This window comes from Porites lutea, chromosome 10, assembly GCF_958299795.1.
Source record: "Porites lutea chromosome 10, jaPorLute2.1, whole genome shotgun sequence".
NCBI classification, from domain to species: Eukaryota; Metazoa; Cnidaria; class Anthozoa; order Scleractinia; family Poritidae; genus Porites; species Porites lutea.
The window spans coordinates 1,890,275-1,910,922 of record NC_133210.1 but is presented as its reverse complement, the minus strand read 5'-3'; the positions used below and the strand labels follow the sequence as shown (position 1 = coordinate 1,910,922).

At 37.7% G+C, this 20,648-nt stretch overlaps 2 protein-coding genes across 2 annotated transcripts; both read right to left on the bottom strand.

Moving 5' to 3' along the window:
- Positions 1-697: 697 nt before the first annotated feature.
- LOC140949855 (uncharacterized) lies at positions 698-6,154 on the bottom strand. The gene is made up of 7 exons (XM_073399001.1): positions 6,066-6,154; positions 5,495-5,589; positions 4,681-4,840; positions 4,227-4,290; positions 2,342-2,598; positions 1,760-1,931; positions 698-909 (listed from the first exon to the last, which is right to left on the bottom strand). Exons 1-7 carry the CDS (start codon positions 6,105-6,107, stop codon positions 749-751), a joined length of 951 nt encoding a protein of 316 aa, XP_073255102.1. The 5' UTR covers positions 6,108-6,154; the 3' UTR covers positions 698-748.
- A 4,142-nt stretch (positions 6,155-10,296) lies between these two features.
- Positions 10,297-16,352, bottom strand: LOC140951254 (uncharacterized). The gene is made up of 7 exons (XM_073400488.1): positions 15,817-16,352; positions 14,493-14,587; positions 13,321-13,480; positions 12,893-12,956; positions 11,930-12,183; positions 10,794-10,968; positions 10,297-10,500 (listed from the first exon to the last, which is right to left on the bottom strand). Exons 1-7 carry the CDS (start codon positions 16,327-16,329, stop codon positions 10,346-10,348), a joined length of 1,416 nt encoding a protein of 471 aa, XP_073256589.1. The 5' UTR covers positions 16,330-16,352; the 3' UTR covers positions 10,297-10,345.
- Positions 16,353-20,648: the final 4,296 nt, after the last annotated feature.

The window sequence follows — 20,648 nt, the reverse complement described above, 5'->3', positions numbered from 1 at the left end:
AAGGCTGGATGACGACAGTCACTACAAGACGCTCTCCGCGGGCGACTCCCTATTTAGTAGGACATTTTGCCTTGACAATAACAGTGCAGTACCCCCCGTCTCTCAAAAGTGTCGTGCTTCTTGAAGTTAAATTTACTGTTTGCAATAAAGTTACTGTAACTCTTCCCCTTTAGTAATTAGTATTTTAACGTTACCTGCGACTGCAGAGGCCCACGAGGACCACTATCTACAAGATAGTACTACGCTCACTGAACCGTTGTTTTTCAAAGTGTTGTTTTGCTAGGACCTGACGAGGATAATTAACACTCCTAATTTAAGTGAAAAATAATTGTAATTAGAAAGTTTATGCAAACAGGTTTCCTTAGCCTGCGAGCAAGCTCTCCTATTTTGGGCGAGTGAAGCGAGTCTCGCGAGAACGCGCGAGCGAGCGGCGAAGCCGCAAGGGGCCGAGGCCCGTCCTCGCGAGGCTCACTTCGATTGCCCAAATAGGAGAGCTTGCTCGTAGGCTAAGATTTCCTTAGTTGCTTTTCTTTCCTGAAAACTAATTATAATTAGAAAGTTTATACAAACAGATTTCCTTAGTTGCCTAGCATTCTTTCCTTTCTCTACATGTGAATATCGGCGTGCATCTTGAAAAATTATATCAGGAGACAAAAAGTCACGTTAATTTGCAGTGAAATACTTTTTTTGTGCAGCAGGTAACAGAAAGTGGAGTGGTGGGTGCCGCCTATCTAACGTTTCTCGGGGCCTAGACTCTTTCTTGTGCCTTTTCCCTGGATCCTTTTTGTATTCTATCGATGTAATCCTTCAGCCATGCAATTAGCTGGTCACCCTCGGTTGTACTGTTCGGACCAATAGTGCTAGTCTCTCTTGTAAATTTGCAGGCTTTGGTTGCTTCTGTGAAAATACCTATTTGAAAATAAACAATCAAAAATTTTGTTTATTGCTAAATAAAGTATATTTTTCGATACTTTATTTTAACGGACACTTCAATAAGGTGGTCAACTCTGTAAGGGTGGACACCAGTCTGCCAGATGGACACTGTCTAATATAAAGCTAAGGAGGACAAAAGTCCATTAAATGGACACCTCCGAAAGGAACTAGGACACTAGTTCATCATATGGACGTCTTTATAATGGCGGACACAATAGTCTGTGAGATGGACTTCTATACCAGGGGGGTTGGGGGCACCTCTATAAGGGGAAACACCTATGTTAAGCGAGTAGCTCTACAAGGCGTATACTTAGTGCCGGTAGTAACAGTTTTCACACCTGAGATGCATGACCTCTTGTGCCTGATTGCTGGCCCAAAATGACTGGTGTTAACATCCTGGGTACCCAATAGGTAAATGTGAATACAGTTGCTTCATTTCGCCCGGTTAGATTCAATTTTGAAACGCTGAGCGTAGCCAGGAGCTTTGTTTATGCGAGACAGTGAATTTTTTCTTGAAATATTTATTACATTATTTCATTTCATCGCACAACACACCATACGAACATCAATCACTTACGTACATGTGTTCGAAAAATTAACACTAACCAACACCTAATTACCAAGCCCAAAAGTCATAACCATATAAATTCATATAACAAATTAAAAAGGCAAGGCTTTGGTCTGCCTCGGCACTGAATGAAAACGTATGTACAGAGGGACCCTGTGCCTGGTTTAAGCATCCGAGAGTACAAGTTCTCTAAGGGTATCTGCCCAAGGAGTAAGGTACTCAGGCGCTGTGCCCTGGAACCAATGCAAGTGAACAAACCTGGATCTGATTCCGTTTGCTTTACTTTCTTTTTGTTGTAGAGTATTTCCCAGACTAACCCAAAGATCACTAAAATGCCCAATACGCCGGAAAGAAGATAAATCGCTAAGTAGACTTGCGGGGAGTCTATCTGCAAAGAAGTGTCCCCACGAGGCGCCGTCTTCAGATTGAGCTGTTATCAAAAAAAGAGAGAAAAGTCCATAAAACTAAAGAAAAACGTAGGATTTACTGTAGTTTTTGGCCTCACCTTTATTTGGCAATTAACGTTTCAAAGGCTTCTTTCACAGACTTTTGTCTTTTATTGATTTTATATCATCATATGCTTAGGCGTTTCTTATTTTGTAAGTAAACAATCTACTCTCACTAAACTCTCAAACGCACTGCGACGGTAATAAAAGCGTATTCTGCCACCGACGCTGCTGTTACTACCGAAATTTTACTTAAATATTTCTCTTTTGGGCTGTGCTAAAAAACCTCTTTTTTCTCGATGAAATATTTCGTAAATTATGTTGGAAATTTTATTATTTTTACTTGGTTTAGGCCATTAACAACAAGTTTTTAAAAACATGAGTTGATTAGTACCTTGTATGTATTAGTGATGGCCTGAACCGCAGAGATCATAGCTGGACGGTTTAAACTCAAGCAGTCTACAAGTTCTTCATGTTCTCGTGCAACTATTACGGTAACTCCTTGCGAAACTTCTATCTTTTTTCTTGAGAATAAAGTCTTAAAGGTGCCGTTCACTGTGAAGTAATAAAATGCTGTGTAATGGTCAATTAGGATTCCTTCAACCTCCTTTGCTTTCACGGCCGCTTCCGTCTTGTCAACTGTTTCATAAGCTAAAATGTAACAAAATTTTAAGAAATCATCATCAGTATCCGTGATAATCATCCTTAAAATAATCGAAGTCTTCTTGTTATCCGGCATTTTTATCTTCACCTGTATATAACCTTCTATCGTATATAACGTTCTTTAGTAAAATCCAGCTGGTGGTCTATTATCAATGCTGCGTTCTGATTGGTTGAGCTACTACTAGGCTATATGTTATAGCCCACTAGTAGCGAAAAGCGGGCTTTTTGGCGGCAAAAAAAGGATTAAAGTCTAGCTTTAACTAGCTAATTTTTCTTATTCTCGATATTTTTGACCAACAGTTGCATTTTACTAAATCAATTATTCCTCTCGCCCTCATGGGCTCTGAGTCAATAGCCCATTCGGCCTTCGGCCTCATGGGCTATTGACTCAGAGCTCATTCGGGCTCGAGGAATAATTGTTAAATAGTTGTGTCAGTGAAAGAATACACAAACGTCGTCCTATTCACTTATTGGGTACATCCGAGTAACTACCTAATAGTACAAGATAATATCTATATAAAAAAATGTGAAGTAACCATTAAAAAACAGCCATATATAATGGCAATTAAACTGAGTGGAGTGCACTGAGTGGTCTGAAATCATACGCGAGATTTCAAAATCCCGCCGAGTTCGATTGGAAATCACAAGTATATGATTTCAGACCAAAACTGCACGACACGAAGTTCATTGCAATTACCACTTTATTACTTAACAGCCAATTTGAAATCGCAGAATTCAGTCAGTACCAATATTTAATTGATCTATTAGCCGGTTCGTTGAAAAGCAGGAACAAAAAGCTTTTATACCTCTGTATTTAAAACAGAAATGATGCGATAATAGAGCGAGAGTGGTGCGTTTTAAAACAGAAATATCGTGATTTAAAACTTGAATGACGCGATTTAGAACAGATGTTATTTAGAACAAAAAATGGTGTGATCCGTAAATAAATTTTACTACTGAGAGCCAATCAGATTGCAGAGATCACCAGTGATTTTAAAATGGATATAACAAATAATGGTAATTGAAGTGAGTGGAGTGCAATTTGTTCTCAAATCATACGCGTGATTTCAACATTGAACGGAGCGCGCAGCGCGAGTTCGATTTGAAATCACAAGTATGATTTCAGACCAGAACTGAACGACACGAAGTTCAATTACAACCTCATTACATCCATCTTACCTGCAATTTGATTTGTTACTTTAAACGAGATTTGAAATCTGTTTGGTTGTGCCGTTTAGTGTTCCTTTTTCATTAGCTGGGAAAAAGATGCAATTTAGAGCAAAAAATGGTACAATTTGGGAATAAATCACACTTGTACTGTTGAGAACCACTCGCAGATTTCCCGAATCGCCAGTGATTTCGAAATGGATACACCAAAGATATAAAATAGCCTGCAGAACAGGCGTTATTCCATTCGCGTTTTTCACGCGAGCGAAGGCAAGCGCGAAAAGAGCCAGGAGCTCCAGACATGTCAGTAATATCTTCTTGGTATTTTAACAACAATCTTCACTTGGGCTTCGATGGGCTTTTGAAATAAAATGTTTATGTCACTGGGTCTTACGAATTTAAAACAGTTGTTTTTAGGGTGAAAATCATTATGATATCAGTGTACTGACCTATGGGTATAGCTCCTTCCTGTTCCGCCCAGTAATATTCCGATTGATTTTGCAAAAGCGCCACCTGATGATTTAACACGAAAGACATTTTGTGTTGTAATCAGCACTAGAGTATCAGCCGGAATAGAAGGTACGACTATTGAAGGTTCAAAAATTTAAGCAGTAAAAACTATCTAGAAAGATAAAGAACAAACAAGTAAAAAGGAGAATCACGAAAAACAGGAACAGTAACGCACCTGAAATCAGAAGAAAATAGAAGAAGGAATGACAAGACAAAAAATTTATTTCAAAAGTGGTTCGTGCATTGTAGTACTGAATAAAAACCTTTAGTTATTGATTTCGGCGCAAGGACAGATGAAAAAATTTTTCGGTTCATAGGACTGAAACAGCTTCGTTTTTTTATAGGGGGGAGCGTGCCAAGTCGGGGGGGGGACCTTTCCCTTTGCCTCCCAACCTTTTTTCCCTTTATAGTCACATCGTCCTGCTCCAGGGTGTACGACGTCAGCACAGAGGTGACATGAGCTACAAAAACGGCCATGGAAATTACTCCAGTTAATATCCACATCACAGACACAACACGTGCAATGTTTGACTTAGGGGTTTTGTCACCGTATCTGTGGAAAAATATCAGAATTTATTGCATGCTTTAAATCTCCTCGGACTATGCAAGACTGATAATAAAATTCACCCTCAATATATTTGAGAATTGGTTCATGCTTTGCGTGCGTATACACACTATACTTTATTTTCATACACATATATCGAATTATAGACTATGCACGCGGGAAGTTTGAAGAGCGCGTGAGGTGGAAGCGTAAGAATTGCCTGAGCGCAGTAAGAGGGACCCAATAGGACTTAGACAGGGCAAGCGCGCGCGCTATGTTGTTAAAACACTAAACCTGCATAATCAGATAATTTGATTGTTTTCAGCTATAGCACTAAAAATATCACTGTCTTTTTATAAGAAAAAATGCTACTAATATATAGACCTCTAACCACCAAAAAATGCTACTAATATATAGACTTCTAACCACCACAACACACTTCAGAATCAAAGAAAGGTAAGAGAAGTCATAGACCCTGTCTTTGCTCGATGAAATGACATTTTTATGCAGTTTGGCCTTGCGTCAACATGAAAACGACCAAAAGCGACGCTTTTAAAAAACGTCCTTACTTATCGCGATAAATATCGAGACTTCGGTGTTTTTAAATATAAACTTTACACAGTTTTTGAAACAAATGGTTTAACTCTCCTATAATTGACGTACCCAACCGTTGTCATGGAGACAAATGACCACCAGAATCCTTCCCAGGATCCTTTAAGGAACGATCGTGAAAACTCGTCACTATTCCCGCGCGAGTCCTATAATATATAAAATGTGAAAATCTTCCGTTAGATACGTTATGTCATTAATCTCAAATCAACCATAATTTCTCATTGGCTCGTGGGAAATGTGTCATCTTTCGTTTTCTACTACGGTAATTAGAGAAACAAGGCAGAGGTATATCGCAGAGGCAGGAGCCATAGGTAAGGGTTAGAATCGCGGCAAGCCTGAATTTTTTTCAGGATCTCCTTTTACAACTGCGTAAGTTGTGTCTTCAACTGTGATGATCTTAGTACTTATTTCTTCATCCTGTCAGTTCAAATATATGAAACTCGATCATTTATTCATTATTTCAAGACCCATTTTAAAAAATACAAAAGAAAAATTCCCAGTTCATGACCATGGACCGTTTTGGCAAACTCTCTCGGGCATAAGCTATCAAAAAACTTCACGCCCCTGCGTCCATTTTTTGTTGGCTAACTTACTAATAAAAATTAAACCGCATAAATCTTACCAGTGCCCAGACTATCACTCCTGCAATGGCCGTCAGGAGCATGGTGATGAGGAGGAGAGGCCAAGCTTGAAATACAGCGATTAAAGTAACACTTAATGCTTGCTTGTTTGTTTTGCTTGAAGCGATAAACTCAATTCCAGGATGATCCAACACTTTTACGATGTGTGTACCCTTGGTATTCGCACTATTCTCACCAAAATTATCCAGAACAACAGGTAATCCGACATGGGCTTTACCTTCCTGGACAAGTCGTATCAGATCACTTATGCTGAACACTTGGAAAGACTCAATATGGTAATCAATACTATCGACGCATCCTAATTCTATAAACTCCCACACAGTTTTTCTTAGTAGACCTCTCGGCTCCCGTCCAGCCCTAAACGAGCCGGTTCCAAAAATATATGGGTGCTTTTCCATCCATGCAATTTTCAAATTTTTCCTTATTACTTTTGGCCTTGTAATGTTTTGCCTAGAATATACCAAGTAGATGAGGTTCAGCAATGGTATAAAAGTCTTGAAATACATGACGTGATGATAATGTTATTTTTCTGAAAAAAGAAATAAAAAATGCAAGTCATGAAATGAATAATAATCCGGGCGTATTCACTGATCTTAAGAAACTGTTACTTTTCATTTTTCTATTCGAAAAAAAGTATTAAAACCCGATTATTTACTAGCTGATGAGGTGATATCCCATAAAAAAAAAATCAAAAAGTGTCAAATGTTTCTAAAAAACGAACGTTTCGGGTGCGGTTTTCCTCACATTGCCGAAGAGGGCTCACGCCCGAAAATTAAATTCTGGGGCTTTTTTTTTCTTAATTTTACACTTTTTGATATTTTTCATGGGATATCACCTCATTAGCTATATAAGTACAAGTGTCACGCCTCAATGACGGTTTTTTCGTTCACGAATGATCTTTTACTGTTTAATTTCAATAATGGAAAGTCCTTTGGCAACCTGAATTTTTCGAAATGTTTGCCTTTGAAAGACAGTCAGCCAAGGCTCTCTTTGGGCAAGTAGTTTGTAAACGCCTTGGTGGTTAATTCTCTGTGAACTAGTTGCTGATGGAGACCACATCAACGATTCGAGCTCTGAGGCTTTGTTATTATTAGTGTTTTGATATAACAAAACGCCAGTGCAGTTAACTTCATTATCAATGATATTTTTGTTTGTAATATGTTTCCCGAAAAGACGTGAAAATACTGTTTGCTATAAACTAGCTAATGTTGCTTATTTATCAAACTGCAAATAATATTACACACCTTCAAAAGCTCCCACCTTGCTTCCCGGTTCTCTCTCTCTTGAGAAGATGAAGGATTCAAAGTTAAAGTTACTCGGTATCTTTGGTACGAGATAGCAATGTAAGGAGTTTGGGAGTTCTCAAGGACAGAGACGAAAGCTGTAGATCTTTCGTGAAAACGTCAGGTGCGAATAAATTGAAATAATGAAAAACTAATACATGACTTCTGTAATGCTGTCAACGAAGAATTGATCGTTTTTGAATAAATGATGTCATTCTGTTAACTCTGCTTTCAGGAGAGCTCTGTGTGAGGTGAAAAATAATTATCTGCTAAGCCTTAACGCTTACAAAAGGCCAAAGATCTACATGGAAGATTAAACTATCATCGATAAAAAAGGAGCGCGAATATAATTTGAAAGTTTTGGGGCACAGAGAGTCTGAATTCGTGGTCTGTAGTGACCGTTATAACACAACTTAACTGAACGTCCCTGCTCCATACGGTTTATGCTCCCCGTCTGCTTTCAACTTTAACAAGAATGCCTAACTTTTAATTAATGTTGTTTATGCCTTATCTTCGGCCATCCAATCTTTCCAGTTGCAATCTTATTTTTGAAAAGTACTTTTCGTATCTATCAACACCAAAAAATTATGTTCGGATGTATTTTAGGACTCGAGTTTTAGCTCGAGTTTAAACTCGAGTTTAAGCAGTTCAACATAATAAAGAAGAAAATCAACGGAAAAACTGATATAATTTATTGATAACATAACACCGAGAACTTGTTTACATTTATGGTCAATTTAACGCTTTTCAATTAAAAGTTAAGGAAACGTTTTGAATAAGGTTATAAATATTTGATGCTGCCTCTATATTGTTGCCAAGGTAACAGCTGTCAGTAGAAGCTCCCTATTCTCTATTTTCCAATTGCCCATAATACACTCTGTTTGCCCCCCAAATTCTGCATAAACCATTGTTTTTAAATGCTCCTGGGAGTATTGCATTTTCCCAAGAGCATTTTAAGACAATAAGTTATGCAAAATTTGGGGGGCAAACAGAGTGTATTATGGGCAATTGGAAAATAGTCAATGAGTGTTTCATTGTGAATTAATTTAACCTACAACAAAGGTAATGAAATATGGGCAAAACATAAAAATATGACATTTTGATCGAATGAAAATAATTTGAGCTCACATGGTATGATCGTAGAAATTGTGGTTATAAACAGGTATTGAATAAAGCCGAGTGTGATATGAAGAATTATGCGGATCTTGTATGATGAAAACATCATAAATCTTAGTGCCTCTTATATTGAAAATATTCTAAATTGTTATAAATCCGAACTCTAATTTATTAAACTTTATTACCATACGAGTAGCGTACAAGCCTTACATAGCCAAGTAATTTTTCCTTTATGATAATATTCAATATATAGTTGTTGTTCCTTTCTTTCTTACTTAACTTTTATTTTACTTTCTTGTTTCATTTGTCATTGTATTGACTGTTTTAGTACTGAAATCTTCATGTCGAAGATAAAGTCAATAAAGTTGTTGTTGTAGTTGTTATCACCTCGGGTACATTTTATTCATTCATTCGTTCGTTCGTTCGTTCGTTCATTCATTCATTCATATTTCTAAGCTCTTAACATCCTCACTTCCTTTTTTCATTTGAAACATTTGCCTGTTTCTCTACACAGTGTCAGAATGTGAACAGTCGTATTAAATATATGCAAAGACGAAATCCATCAAACAATGGTTTTGCGTATTCTTGCATTTATTCCGTTCGTTTTTAGCCAGTACCTCTATTGGGCTGTTTTGTTTTCGGATGGCCCAGAGTTCTTTCGCCCTTTTCTTGAGTTCACTCAAGCCATGCCATAACAGCTAAGGTATATTGCTCCCAGCTTTCAAATATACGGTAGTCAGCGCCAGCTGTTTATGAAGACCTCAGCCGGGGCAGGCAGAAACGGCAAAATATTTCGAATGAATAATATCTACATTTATTCATTTCGCCTTACAAAGAGAAAGAAATTTTAACTAGGGTTACAGAAAATCAGAACTTAACTTTATAATTTACAAATACATAAAGATAATGGGAAGGGAAAGTTGACCTTCGGAAAGCAGTTTATATGACAAAGGCCTCTAACTAAAAGGGACACAAGTTCAGCAAGTTCAATGACAGATTAGAACTATAGCTACGTAACTATCAAAACAACGTGTACGCTTGGGCGTGAGCGTTATTTTATGTGATATATCTCTCGTAAACAACCATCTCTCGTAAGCGACCACGACCACAGAGCTGACGGTTTTATAATTTCCCATCGTTTTTAACCTCTTGTAAGCGACCTCTTGACGTATGGTGTACGTGGTCTGTTTGTACGCTGTACGTACCACGCCACTCAGAGTATACAATATACAATAACTTTTCAGTGATAACATGCAACTACACTGTACATGTATACGTAAGGAATTCCATGCAATAAATTTTCTGCCAAGAAGTAGATATGTCGGGACATCTTATCGGAGGAGACCGGCCCTGTGTTTCGATTCTTGTAAGAGAGCACCCCCTGTAAGCGACCGGCAAATCCTCGCATTTTGGGTTGTCGCTAACGCAAGGATTTGACTGTATGAAAGACTCGGATGCGTCTAATAATTATATAACCAATTCAGTATATAGGCCTTTTTGGCATCGTGTTTCACAGGATTCGAGTCTATGGTGTTTATGTTTTGCTGTTGCTAAACATCCTACTTTTCTACACGCTATCTATGTTCTGATAGAAAGACTACGTTTGGTCATTCAGTCAGAATGCGGGATTTGCATCAGAATATTAATTTCACAAACAATCACGAGAATTGCAAGTGTGAAGCCTTTTACATTTGTTAGCTTGCCTTAAAATGTTTTTGTCACCGTACAATCCTTATCGTTCCATTCAGTTTTCAATGTCGTATTGAGACGACACGTTTTTAAAAAGCTGTCTTGCATTAATTGAAGCTAATTGAGTCCCAGTCGTTTCGAATGTTTCCGTAAATATATAATCACCTAGTATATTATTTTCCTTTCTCTCGCTGTTTTTTGAAGCTTTCCTCCATCTTATCGAAATGCTCTTGTAATCGTCGAAGAAGTGATTGTGCGATCTCCAGGTCGTCGCATGAAGTAGCATCTCCATCTTTTTCCACTTCTGAAATCTCGCGTTTCGTCAACTCTATAGGAAAGGCATGTAAATCAATTTTTAATTACTTAAATGAACAAGGAAAACAAAGTTGACAGCCTAACTGCGAAATATGTTACTATAATTTGTAAACTCATCTTTTAATCACAAGGCGGGCGGGGGCGGGGGGGGCGTGGGGGGTAGAGGGGAGTAAAAGTTACTCGACAACGTTTAATACGGGAATACTTCGCCCTGCGGACCAAAACCTTACTTTTTTTTATCATTTTCTATTCCAAGAGCGAGTAAATGAACATACTATTGTTAGGGAGGGTAAAACTGACACTTACCAATATTGACGCGAGCCACCTTTTGTCGAAGTCTCGTTGTCATGCGGCTAAAGATATCCCATACGGCTCCAAAAACAATTAATCCTGCCAACACTCCAAGAGAACTAAATAGGTATCCTTTAACTGAAGACTCATCAAAGGGGTCAAAGAGTTTCATGGGCATCTGTTGGGTTAACTAATGGACAACACAAAGAAATTAAATTATTCATCAATCATCATTCTAGCAGTGGGAGCTGAATGTTATTTTAAAATGCGTGCTAGATTTTACTACCAAAATCGAAAAATGAACAATAGAATTTTTTTAATCATCCTATACAAGTGCATCGACTTTCGGATATGTCGAGTCCTGAAACCAATTTTTTATGTATGTTGTTGTTTTTTGTACCTTGGGGTGCCCAAAATGCCGTCTCTCACACACAAACACTTCTCTCATGAAGCAAGTAGCATCTTTACTATATTTTATACGCTTTTACGACTTTGCCGCTGTTGATCAATATGATCGCATCGAAGACATTAGAAAGAAGGTAGAAAGTACCATGCACGGCACATGCTTACTAGACAAAATCTTCTCCTGCTTCTAGATCATTGTCAAAATATATGAGGGTGATAAACAAAAAAATAAAGCAACTTTAATTCCCACATTATTGTTTCTCAATTTCCTAAGAATTTTGCGGCCTGAATAGTTCATAAAACCTTGGTAAGTGCAGCGAAATCAGAAGTCTGCTACACAGCCGTTTTTAGTGTCGTCACGCAATGCTCCTCCGCACTAACAATGGGGGGGGGGGGGGGGGGGAGAGTTGCGTGACGACACTAAAAACGGCTGTGTAGCAGACTACGAAATCAGTGGGTATCAAGGATTTTTTTGTGGTCACATGACGCCAGCAAATGTCAATCAAAGGACACTTTCCAAAAGTCAGAACTGGCCGACCAGACTGGTCATTTTTTTTTTTTTTTGCGGTGCATGCAATTTTGGAATGAACTAATTTGCCTGGATAGTTCTGATTGATATTAAAGTTCTCCTGTCGAGTGGCATGGTCTGGTCAACCGGTATTGACAAATGTTAAGCGCCCTAAGTTTACAGACACTCTTTTCTAATAAATTACTTGCAACAATGACGTCACGAAGACTCAGCTTGCCTTAAAAGTAGAAGTTACGGTCTGAACATGTCTCAAAATGCTTGGCCGATGATTTTCCAGGCAATTTGCGAGGTCTTTCTTTTCCTCAGAAATCAATATTCCAACGTATCTTCGGAGTTCGAACTTCTTAACGGTGACAAGTGATTCCAATTTTTCACGTGACTGATAAAAAGAAGCTGTGTAACTGTCCAACAACATTCCCTCTACCTTTTTTGCTTGTAATGCTTCAATGATGTCTTCAATTTTGTAGTATACTAAAACAAATATACTGAGAACTGAAGATGAATATAATCGATACCTTTCTAGATGTAAATGACATTTTGGACCAGGTCTTCTCTGTATTGACTGTACAATAACAATATTTATTATACATTGTACTTACTATCTGCCTTCTCATTGGCTAAGAACCTACAGCTTATTTTTGAAATCGGCGCAACCTACAAATTAGTTAGTTAGCTGCTAGCAGATAACTGACTAATCTGTAGATTGCGGGCACAATGCATGATTTCCAATAACAATATCAATTCAGGTTCCTTGCGACGGTGTGTTTGTCGTTATTTTCTTCAAAACAATGTATAATACAAAAATTATTTGATTCGGTTTTTGTGATATCCTAAATAATCCAGGTGTGGATAAGTGTTATCAGCCCCGGCCTTCGGCTCGGCTGATAACACTTACCTCCACCTTGAATATTACGGATATCACAAAAACCTCATCCAAAAATTGTTTAATATACGTTGGTTCAAAACTTAATAATAAGTCTTTAAAAATTATAGGGTAAGTAAATTGTCACTTTGATAAAGATTATGGTCAATTTAAAACGCACATAGCGTCAACAATGAACAATAAAGACGGCAAGCGTCATTAAAGATAAACGCAATGGATTAAAGTAAAATTACCAGCAGTTCGAAAGGAAACTGCTTTAATCAATATGTTGCAGGCATGAGTATTTTAAAAATTTACCTTCAGGGCGAGCATCTAGGTAACGGGCATGCTGGAATTCTGTTCCATTTCCTAAAACTGCAACCTACAAAATAAAAGAGTTTTCGAGAAGCCACTGTCTTACAGAGTATAATTTTCTTCCATCCAGCATGTCTTTAAATGGTCAGAAGGAGAAAGGAAGCAATATATATTAATGTCATCCTAATTCCTGATATTCCCTGCTATAGACTCTATAATAGCTAATATCTCATCATCGTCATCATCATCACCATCATTACGATTAACATAATTACCATCATTTTCAATTTTTATAGCCCAAACGTCACATAATTATCACAGTCAAAATTAAATGATGGTTCTATAATTGTGGTCTTTCTCAATTTTCATCTTTAACTTATAATCATGATATTGACCCAAATAGAATAATCGACAACAAACTTTTCGCAAACCTTTTTACCAGCAAGACTACCGAGTCCCATTTCCAGATTCAAAACTGTCAAAGCTGATGTGATATGAGCCATGAAGATCGCCATAATGACGAGACCCAGCTGAATCCAAATGATGGAGAAAATGCGGCCAACTACTGACTTTGGAGTTTTGTCGCCATAGCTGTGAAGATATACAGTATTGATGGAATTTTCCCTCAAGACGCGAGCTCTCATTGGTTACTTCGAGGTAATATGACATATATTTATTATTCATTTAAAATATTTCGCCGTTTCTGATTGGCTCAAATCCCTCTTCATATCTAGCCAGGCGTTTATTTAATACCAATCCTTCCTTTCCGTATTCCACTCATTTTTTTCAATAACTTCGAGCGATTTCTCGCGCACTTTGTTCGATAAGAGTACAGACCAGTAGCGGATCCACGAGAGGGGCCCGGGGGCCCGGCCCCCCTTTATTTTTGGACCAAACTGAGGCCCGAAGGGCCGAAAAAATTTTTTGAGGAGACCGGCCCTCCCCCTTATCTATGGGTCTGGATGATCGTCCCCCCCTATCTCAAGGTCTGGATCCGGCACTACAGACCATGAAAATGATGTGATGGCGGCGTAATTTGTTTTTCTCCTTCTCGCAAGCGTTATCTAAACGCTGATGGATGTCAAAATTATCACTCAGGAGTGAAAGTGTAAAGAACAAATCGACAGCAATTTTCCTTGTAACTTTAAAGTGAAATCACTCGCCTGCGGCTCGTGGTTCCACTTGAGTTTTGAGCATTTTGAACATTTCTATGGTGGATAAGAGTACACACCATGGTAATTATTTTCGATTTGTTCATCGAAAAAGAAAACGCGCAAGCGATGCAAACATGATAGCATCCCTTACAAAGAATGAACTGCATGTATCATGAATGACATCATCGTATTCGAAAATCTCTGTTTTTGTCCTTCCACATTAAACGACAACCCCGCGTTTTCAATCTGCACTCCGGGACCGTTTTCTTAAATCTTCTTTTATGATCCCCGAAATTAAAGAGCCGTTTACATGCTGACGGACCTAACACATATGGGACTAGCTTCCTAATTAGGGGAGTAATAGTATACATGTACGTACCAGTCAACATACACTAAATATGCTGTGGAAAACGAATAAATGGTCAATGTAAGAGGAAATTAAAACTTACCCGACTGTTGTCATAGAAATGAAAGACCACCAAAATCCATCCCATGACCCCCTTATGAATGAGCGAGGAAATTCTTCACTGTTCCAGTAAGTGTCCTGCCATAAGAGGAAAAGTATGTTAACTATTTGCCTTGTACCCAGGCCTCATTATTCCGCGTGGCCAATCATCGAAGTGAATTGACTGAGAAAGCCTGGGAAACGTCGTACAGAGACTAGGCAAGTTAACTATAGCAACTATAGATCAATATGACTGTCTTACGGGTTTGAAATAAATATAATATATAGGCGACGTCTCTTCCATATCACTTAATTGCATCAACTTTGTCGTAGGAATTAAAAAAAAAATAGATAGATAATAAAAAAAAGGAATTGGAAAAAGGCTAATAACGAATACATTAAAAACGCACATTACTACATTCGGGGATATGATCTGACGACAGGATGAAGCATAAAACGATTTTAGAATGACCAATGTACCCTATCTCAACTCCGGCAGTTGATGTCAAATTGAAGAATCGTACCGTACTGTAAAGTGTTATCAAAATGCTTGTTTGTTTATGACAAGGTTTATACTTAATCGAATATTGTAACTTCAGAAAATAACAAAAAAAGTGTTTTCTCTCCTTCTTTTTCACACCGTTTGGTTCGCACTGATTACCGTGAAACTCTCTTTTTCATATGTAGACAATCATTTGGGTTAACCGGGAATGTTTTTGCTGTAAACTTTACTCCCAGCCCAGCCGAAGGGTAATGAGCAATGCGTTTCGTAAAGAAGGAATTATTTCCGCTAGTTAATGAGCAGCTGTCTTAACCGTCTACGAGTATTCGGTAATTGAAGACAGTATTGATTGGATTCTGAATTCAACGGTGTGGATTTTGGAGTCCAGGAACTGGATTCCGGATTGCTTAACAGTGGAACTTGGATTCCATAATTCATTCCCGCTCGAGCTGAATCCAGATTACACTTGCAACATTATTTATCTCGTATTAGGGAATCGATGTATATGCCCTGGAGGACTCCCATGTAAAAGTGACGGGGATGCTCGTCGTCTCGCTTTGGGGTGTAAATTGCAGATTTTGGTCTCACTTAGGGTGTTTGGGATGGAAAGTCACTGTATTTGCCTATTCAAGTATCGCTTAGTACTGTGTTCAAAGAACTTTACAAAAAATGCCCTGACACTGACCACATAGAAATCTCTTTTAGGGGTCAGTTTAAGCTTAAGCCATGCACCCCCTAATAGGGGTTTGATTTGAATTTTCCGACGAGCATCCCAGTCACTTTTATGTGGGAGTTCCTTCTGGGGGTATATGATGAAGAAACCTACCAGCGCCCACATAACAATGCCAGCTATGGCTGTGAGAACTAGAGTAACGGCGAACAGAGGCCACGAGCTCTTGACAGCGTCCAACACAACACTGAGTGCATTAATTTGTTCTTCATTAGTGATATATTCGGTTCCAGGGTAATGATCCAGTTCGAGAAAAGGAAATTTACTGTATGTGCGATTATTTGTGAGCTCAAATATTGGAGCAGCGATGTGGACTTGATTGTTCTTCAGTGATTCAACCATTTTTAACTCACTTCCGAATTCGGAAGTATTTATTTGGTAACTGATTCCTCTAGCCTCACCACAATCGACTAGGTACTGCCATATTGCTTCTCTAATAAATCCGATAAATTTGTCCTCTGTAGTTTGTGATGTAAATGCGTACGGAGGCTTTTCTGTCCATGCTATTTTTAATGACTTCGAGGTATAGTTCCTTTCATGGTCTTCACCGATGGCTGGACAGACGAAAGTGAAACCAAGCGCTAAAATCATCGCTGAAAACATTTTCATCTTCTCTTTCCGCGTTGTTTGGAGTTAAGCAATTACTGATGCTTGCGTCTTTGTATTAATTAGTGAACACCATGAAATTGAAAATTTACCTGCGGTGCTGAAAATATAATTTAAAGCAAAAATGATCAAGCGATTTATCATAGTATTCGAACCTCTAAGTTAACAGTAGTAAAGTAAAACTTGATTTTACAAATGCATGAACACCAAAGCCCACATGATAACGTGTCTAGCATATATACATTAGGTGATGGCAACAAAATATCGGTTGCGGAAATGCTCAATATGGCCGGCCGTATACTTGACAAGCCGTATATATACTGATTGCCGGCTTGTCGCCAATTAGATAATTCTAGGTAATTAACTTGACTGCTGAGTAGATATGTCTCAGCTGTTTTAGGATATCGATTAAAATTAGGGCTTTTGGCTCAATCGCCCCTGTTTCTTTTCCTTTTTTTTTCGGCTTTTGACTCATTTGAATTCCCTTTGCCGCTTGAAATTTTCCTCTTGTCATCAAAATGTAAATTAATGACTTGCGAAATCACAAAAAAGGGGGTACGAGGCACGAATTTGCAGCGGCTACAACATATAGATTGTCTTGTTGTATGATATGCATTTCTTATTACTTAAGAGCTCTCATTGAACGAATTTCTATAGGTTTTGAGTTTAAAACGTGAGTAAACTCATTCTTTCATTTGTTAATGAGAACTCTTAAATTATATACGTATGATACTAATTTTAAATGTTACACGGTCGGTACCCAACAAAATACTTGACGTTATTTTAAGTATAAATAAATAAGTTAGTGCAGAAAAAAAAAAGAAAAAGATATATGGAGTATGTAGTAAGAAATATTTTACCTATAAGCTTTGCTGTTTTCCTTGATTGTTCAATATACGTTTCTCAATAAGCAAATATAGCCAGCTGCAATTTCAGAGTCAGAAAAACAATTAATAACTTACAAAAGGAATGCGGCGCACTTGGGGACTTAACTGAGCATTTTTTCAATTAACAAATTAAAAACAAAACGTAGTAAGTTGAAAACGTGAAGTGGTGCATGTGTGTAGTTTTTTTTTTGTGTTGACCAAATGTTAGTCAGGTCATCATAAACATACGGAAGAACAATTGGATTTTTCTGAACCTGGAAGGTTTTTGAAACCACTTCACAGGGTTAAGTCAGATTACCGTTATCGGTATATCGATCGCTTCAAATTTGCTCAATTTTTATAAGCACGCTCGCAAAAATGCCATTTGCAATAATTGGTCATTTTCCAAAAGGGTGGAATATACCTAAAATCATTGATTCATTCCACCAGGAGGAGCTGAAACATGTTCACAACTAAGCTTAAAACTAGATTTAATAGTAATTTTTAGAGAATGGTTTTAAATATAAAAAAGAATTCACAATTTGTTTTGAAGAAATTTCCCCACAAGAGCTAAACAAATGCCGCCAAAAGTTTTATTTGTCGGAGAGAAAACGCGATGGCCGCCGGTTCGGTCATTGCGCGCCAAAATTGTAATCGTTGGCAAATGCAAACGAGTTAAATGAGTTAAATGAGTCAAATGCAAATGCAAATAAGTTAAAAATTATCATTTTTGTGCTCAATTATCTCACTGTTTTAGTATATACTAAAACAATTATTCACCTCAGTGTCGGTGGCTGGCAATTGAGGTTACAAGTGAGTATAGCCCTGCATTTTAACAGGGTTAAAAACAACAAGTGAAATATACCGGCATGCATAAAAAATCAGAAAATGAGGGACGAGCCCAGTTGTAATATACCAGAGGTGTTTATTTTGTGGGTCAATTATTGTCCCTTGTTCTTTTGTGTAACTCTTCGAAAAAATGTACAAATTTTTACATCTTATTATCACTTACTTTCGTGTGACTTTTAATTTCACGAATTTGGAGTAGAAATATTTCGTCGGCCTTAAATTTCGCGATTTTGAAGGGTCAGCGTTTTTCAAAGTAATAAATTTCGCGAATCAAGTACACTAGCGCTCGTTTTCTAAACTTCCATTTCTGCATTTTTAATAACTATAACGGAATAGAAACGAACCAAGCAACTGGCTGAAATGTTCAACAATGTCAGCAACATAACATCTTTTAAAAGTACACTGGAAAAACCAACCGAGGCACTATTCAACTCGATGGCGCTGCCAGTTGGTTTTTAGATAAGGATCGCCTCAATGTTTTCAAATGGATCTTCAAGCGATAAGATTGTCTTCCCTTGAACAAGTTCGGATATTCCCGCTTTGCTCCATCCTTTTACAATATTCCGCTTTCCCACACTGCCTGTCAAGTTGTTGCTTTAAGGCTCACCAGCCATGTAAGGGCTTCAGCACAGATATCCTCAAATCGACCTCAATCTCATCAGTGCTGTTTCCCGACTCCATTTGTTTCTGAACTTCTGCCGAATACCAAGTTGTAAACATATAGGGGAGAAATTCTCGGCGTCGAGATTGTGGGGGGCTGGAAATTCCAGTGAAATCGATTGCGGAAATCGACGCTTCTGAAAATAACGAAGGGATCATGAAGAGGCTCAAGCAGCTGATTACAGAGAACTATAGGAAGCCAGCAAGCATGACGATGGCAAATTTGAAGACTGTACTGAGGAAGTGTTACAGGACTTAGTCGGAGTCAGATGATGAGGAATAAGGACATGCGTTGAACTGAATCTCGTATGTGTACTCCTAGCAGACGGAAAACTTGAATACAGGTTTTTGTATAGGTCACCATATAAAATTTCGCGGCACCTTTTTTTCGCGGGACTTTAATTTCGCGAAATTTGTTTTAAAAATCGCGAAAATCAAGTCTCGCAAAAATTAGTGATAATAAGGTACAGTGTATTTTGTTGTTTATGGGGAAATAAAGGTTTTTCTATCTTAAAATTTAGATTTTGGCGCCTGGGGTTAAGAAACAATACAGTTTAGGTTAAAATGCAGCAAGTAGTGTGTTTCGTAAGCTTGTGCAAGTACATGCATGCAAGTATAAACAACAGTGAGGGCTTGCATAGTTTTAATTACTTTTTTTATACAGACTTTCAACTACCAACCTGGTTGGTAAATAAATAATTAAGTTCAGGTGTTTTAAAACTGTAAAAAGGGTTTGTTTCTCAAACGTGATGTGAGGGCCTTAATTTAACAAAATGAAAAATCTTTAAATATTATATTTATAATGGAAGCGTGGCAGCTGTACATGTGTTTCTTAGTCAACGAAAACTTTTTGTAATAAGAAATCATACTTGAAATGTGTATTGAATTATGTATATGTTGAGGTTCAATTTTATCCTTGCTTTAAATTTTCTCTTCTTTTATTTTTGGGTATGTTAATGTATGATAATGAGTTTGAAGCAAAAGAAAAGAAAATTTAAGCCAAGGATAAAATTGAACCACAAAATATATATTAAAATTTAGGAAAAAAATTAAAGAAGGGAAAGATGCGAAGCTGATTTTCTATATAGTTTCACTGCGCACTGGGCGATCCTCAGCCACGCAATGTCAAATTAAATATAAAGGGCGGTTAGAGGGGCGCTTCTCATGATTGAATGCGTGAAATATAAATTGGCCAATGACACTTAAGACGAGTTCGACAACATGATATTTTATAATCATAGATATTGCGTACGATTCAATTTTTTTATTTTTTATTTTTTTGCATGTTAATCTTTTTGTTACTGTCAAGCACTTTTGAACGTTAATTGCTATTATGTGATCCCTAAAAAAGCTTTGCACAGGAGAATTGGTGACCAGTCCCTCCAGTTTCTTACATTAATATACTGCCTGTAATATGTTATCTTCGCTAAACTTATATCCCATCTTATGTACTCAATAGTGGAGACAACTTACAGCTATAGCTAGTTATATCTGATGGCTTTACAAACAATCACTAGCTTATATAGCGTTCGTGGTTTTTCTATGAAAGCATTAATGAAACCTTGGTTTCCAGTCTGCTCAAGTGTTCATCCATTTGCCTAAAAAGTATCCTTGCTGCCTCCACATCGCGATGAATAGTTTCTTTTCCCACTAAACAGAATGAAAAACATTCATGATATATTTACTTGCAGGGAAAATATTACTTAGCACTGCGTATTGTAGTAACTGTATACGAATTATTCCTTCCTTTTCACAATACTTAGACACGTTAAGCCAGGCGAATCACCCAAAATTTGCCCCTTTATTTGTTTAAAGAACAGATGACTGTTGCTTCGTAACTGAACTGTTCCATAAACCCTCTGTGTGGAAAAAAATATATATGTGGGGTATAACACTACATCAAGGGAAAAATTAGCATAGAACAATAGATATGATGTGCTAGAACTC